General features: G+C 57.3%; 1 protein-coding gene across 1 annotated transcript; it reads right to left on the minus strand.

Annotated features, from left to right (window-relative positions):
- On the minus strand, positions 1 to 2527 carry GCG54_00000841 (NADP-dependent malic enzyme; the record flags this gene model as incomplete). The annotated part of the gene is made up of 3 exons (XM_045400973.1): positions 1 to 1227; positions 1281 to 1837; positions 2188 to 2527. The coding sequence occupies 3 exons, from the start codon at positions 2525 to 2527 to the stop codon at positions 1 to 3; spliced, it is 2124 nt and encodes a 707-aa protein (XP_045263646.1).
- Positions 2528 to 4683: the final 2156 nt, after the last annotated feature.

Consider the following 4683-nt stretch of genomic DNA (forward strand, 5'->3'; position numbering starts at 1 on the left):
TTAGATACGGCTCCTCTCGGAGAAGCTGACGGGGTCGTAGACGCGCTCCTTGATCCAGGCGTTGAGGGCGACATCACCCCACTCCTCCCACTCGACCCACTGGGACTCGGGGAGCTGGGAGACACCGGCTCTGCGGGCGGCCTTCATGACCTCGCGGGCGACGATCAAGCTGGCGTCACGCACGCGCTCAATGCGGGGGTAGATGAGACCCTTGTGGATCTCGTCGGCGTTCAGAGAGGCGGCAAGAGAGGCAGCAGAGGTGTAAACCATGTCGTCAGTGACCTTGGTGGCCTTGGCGAGAATGGCACCGAGACCAAGACCGGGGAAGACGTAGACGTTGTTGCCCTGGTTGGGGTGGTAGGTGATGGACTCGCCCTCCTTGGACTTGACGGTGACGGGGTTGAAGGGGGATCCAGAGGCGAAGAGGACGGTGCCGTCGGTCCACTGGATGGCCTGCTCGAAAGTGCACTCGGCCTTGGTGAGAGGGTTGCTGAGGGGGAAGAGGACGGGACGGCGGCCGAGGCCTCCGGCATCGACGGAAGCCTTGAGGGCGCGGACAACGGACTCGGTGAAAACACCGAAGGTGGCAGTGAGACCGACCAAGGCGCTGGGCTTGACGTAGGCGATGACCTCCTCGAGAGTGCGGAACTGGTGGCCGTTGTTGTCGGTACGAGCAAAGTATTTCTTGTGCTCGGCAAGCTTGTCACCACGGTCCTTGGTGACGAGACCCTTGGTGTCGACCAGCCAGAACTTGTCCTTGGCGGCCTGCTCGCTGAGACCACGCTTGGTGTAGTACTCGACAAGCTGCTTGGCAACACCGACACCGGCGGAGCCAGCTCCCATGAAGACCAGGCGCTGCTCCTCAAGAGGGACACCAGAGAGCTCGACGGCGTTGATGTAACCGGCCAGGACGACGGCACCAGTTCCCTGGATGTCGTCGTTGAAGCAGCGGTACTTGTTGCGGTAGCGGTCAAGGTAGTTGAAGGCCTTCTCGGACTCGAAGTCCTCGAACTGGACGGTCATGTTGGGGTAGACTTCGGCGACAGCCTCCATGAACTCGTCCATGAAGGCCTGCTGCTCGGCAACGGAGACACGCTTGGAGCGGATGCCAAGGTAGAAGGGGTCCTTCAGGTTGTTCTCGTTGTTGGTTCCGGTGTCGAGGACAATGGGGAGGGTGTTCTCGGGGTGGATACCGGCGGCACCGGTGTAGAGGGCGAGCTTTCCAATCTTGAAGACTGTTAGTTGTTTGTCACTTGGCTCAATGTTTGGCTGTAACTTACAGAAATACCAACGCCGTTGACACCCAAGTCACCAAGACCCAGGATACGAGAGCCGTCAGTGACGACGCAAATCTCGGGGTTGGGGTAGGGCCAATTGCGGAGCATGGTGCGAATGGACTTGCGCTGCTTGATGGAGATGTACAGAGCCTCGGGGCGGGTGTAGAGGGTGGAGTACTGCAGGCAGACATCGCCAATGGTGGGGGTGTAGACCAAGGGCATGAGGTCGCGAATGTTGTCCATGAGGAGGCGGTAGAACAGGTCAAAGTTCTGGGCCTTGAGAGATGACAGGTAAAGGTACTTGTCAACGGGCGTGGATCGGGTGTTGATCATCTTCATCGCACGCGCGCATTGCGTCTGGAGGCTCTCCATGGTGTGAGGGATGAGACCGGTGAGGTTCTTGTTGATGCGCTCCTCGGGAGTGAAGGCGAGTCCTGATTCGACCATGGCGGTTAGCTTGGAGGAGTTGTGGATAGAGGACGAAGATATCCTGGGGTTGAGCAGAGGGCGGCGGGGTTTAAGATATTGGAGAGAGGAGATGGGGAGACGACAAGAGCGTCCTGAAAGTGAGGAAGCCATGCGGGGGAGCTATTGCGAGGGTGTGAATGGCAAGAGGAAGAGGGGCAGAAAGTGGGAAGGGTAAATGAAGGGAGCAGCTATATAGAGCAGCAGTGCAGAGTGAAGGGATACGGCATGTTGGGGAAGCCAGTGCGGTGCAGTGAGGTGCAGGTGCGCGGATGCAGTAGGTTCAGTGCGGGCAGTGAGTGAGTGGTATGTTGAAGCTCCCGTGCATGACGGTGTAAGTGGAGGTGTGGTGCGAGGGAAGGAAGTGATTGCCCATTGCCCTAGGGTAGGGTATGGATGAATCGTGTGCTGTTTATTTTCTTCTTCTTCTCCGAGTCCAACTCACCTTTGTTCCAGAGAGGCTCCTTGAGAACCTGGTAGCCAACAGCCTGAGATCTGGGGAGAGGCTCGTTGTTGCGGTATTGCTGGACTTCGCCAAAGGTGTTCTGGGCGTAACCGCGGTGTTGGTCAAGGGAAGCCATTCTCATCTTCTCCTCGATAGCGTTGATGTCAACAGAAGACATTGGGTTGAAGTCCGTCATCCTGCGACTGGAAATGGACATGCGCTTGTTAGATATAGACGAGCGGGAAGAGCGGGCAGAGGCGACGGACGATGGCGAGGGCGAAGCGGACCGGGGCGTAGAGATGTCTGATGAGCTAGATGAGCTGAAAGGATACGACGCCATTGACATTACCGGCGCATGTGTCGGAGTGAGTGATGCGGAGAAGAAAGAGGAGGCGGAAGTGGGCGACGGGACGAGGCAATTAGTAGTTGTTGGAAGAGTGCGGCGAAGCAGCAGGCGGGAGGGATGAGGAGGAGTATGGATAGTGGTGTAATGGGACCGGCCGGAAGGGGAGGAGGTGGGAGGAATCTGACGAGGCAGACAAATTCTCGGAGAAGAGGTATGGCGACGACGAATCGCAGCAGGTGCAGGTGCAGGTGCAGGCGTTGGAGAGAGGGCGGTTGTTGCTGCTGGCTTCGGGCAAGGCGCAGGAGAGTAATTTAGAGTATGGTGAGAGCGTGGAGAATCGAGAGTCGCATTGGATGGACCAACAGAGGGGGAGGGCGTCGTGTTCCCTGCAACTGGGCCGTCGACGAGGAAAAGTCGGTTTAAAACCTTGTGAACTGGTCGGGTTCTAGATGGAGGCTTGCCCAGCCAGGTACCTCGACTTAGACCCATGTGTATGAAGGATCTGAGAATGAGAGGGAGAAGGGGGTTTCAAGGCAGTTTCAGGGACGAGGGCGGGCAGCGAGGGGCGCCGCCGGCAGAGAGCCACAAGTACCGGGTACTTTTGAGGGTGACCGAGAGGGCCTTAGTACGGGATACCAGGTAATAGACGGGAAACGGGCGGAGGAGGAACGAGAATTGGGAAGTGATGGGATGGACGGGATTGGGATGGGGGAGGGCGCACGTCGCACGCACAAGCGACAGGCGTGTGTTGACGAGATGGGATGGCGGAAGAAGCAGGGAGTGACAACAGGGGGTGTGTCTCTTGGGGATCTCGAATCGAGGAACCTGTTGGAGGCACGGAATCCGTACAGAGGTAATTACTCGGCAGAGTATGATGTGCTTCCAAGGTTTCTTGTTCCAGCAGCAGGAAAAGCTACCCAAGCCCCGAGAGACAAGACAGCCCGCCGCTGCTCAAGGCAAACGAACGAAGACTAACAGTGAGTGAGCTTCGGGAACACAGAGGCAGCAGGCCCAGGGTCTCGAAAGCTAAGGTAAGCGCAAAGAAAGTGTGGGTGGTGTGCGACGGACGTCGGATTGTGCAGCGCGGGAGAGCAATGCAGCTTGGGACGTGGGTGTGTGGGCGTGGGGCCGGGAGACCAGGGGGTGGAAGAACGGGGGATGTGACGAGGGTCCTGGCCGACCGGGGTCCAGTCCTTTAGAGTGGGTGTGGTCTTGAACGGGGGGTGTTGGAGCCCTGGAGACTTAGAAGGTGTGGAGGAGGGTGGGAGAAGACGGAAGCCAGACCCGATTCCAGGAATTGGCAATTTCTTTTTTCTCGCTGGTTGATGGCTGGTCGTGTTTTTTTTCCCGTTTTCTTTGGTGCCCAATTCTGGCTGAATTTGGAGAAGGATAATTTTGCGAAAAGTTTTTGGGGTAAGGTAACTTCAACACGGAGGTACTTTGGAGCTTGTACTTCGTACGTGTACTTCCAGTCGAATACGTATTGTTGATGCCCGGGCGTGGATCAGGGGTGATGTGATGCTGAGGGGCGTCGGTGAGGTGACGGGATACGGTCGATGTGAGAATGTGGTGACGCCGGGACGGTGTTCCCGGTGCCGACGTTTAGTCCAGAAACTACGGATAGTATCCGTGGACGGCAAGGAGGCGATTCCAACCCACTAGTCAACGGGCCATTAGTTTCGTTTAGTCCCAGAGAGTTTGCATTGATGGTCAGGCTGGTAGCAGAGCACAGGTGATGATGTTTGTAGGTGCCCGTAGCTCGAAGCTTGCTAGCTTGCTTGCTTGCGTGTTGGGATAGATGGGCGGCCCGTTTCCTCAGCTCACAATGGCGTAGATGATGCGTTGTCCATCGACGAATGCCATTTAACGAAGCAACGGGGACCGACAGCAAAGCCAGAATAGAAACCAGTGGAGGCCAATTACTATCCAGTAGGCTGACGAGCCCGGCCGGAGGCTGGACAGAAGACCGAAATGCAACGTGGCGGTGCGCTAAGCCAAGTGCAACTTGCAAGCCATAACACAGGGCAGGTTGGGGTTGTTGGGGGTCACGGTGACCAAGGTGAGATTGAAGGCGAAAAAGTGAAAAGGGGGACTGCCTACCTGGGAAAGGGGAAGGGATCGGATTCGCAGACTGGCCGCCGGCCGGTGGA

Source organism: Colletotrichum gloeosporioides (genome assembly GCF_011800055.1).
Source record: "Colletotrichum gloeosporioides strain Lc1 chromosome Unknown consensus_50, whole genome shotgun sequence".
Classification (NCBI taxonomy): Eukaryota; Fungi; Ascomycota; class Sordariomycetes; order Glomerellales; family Glomerellaceae; genus Colletotrichum; species Colletotrichum gloeosporioides.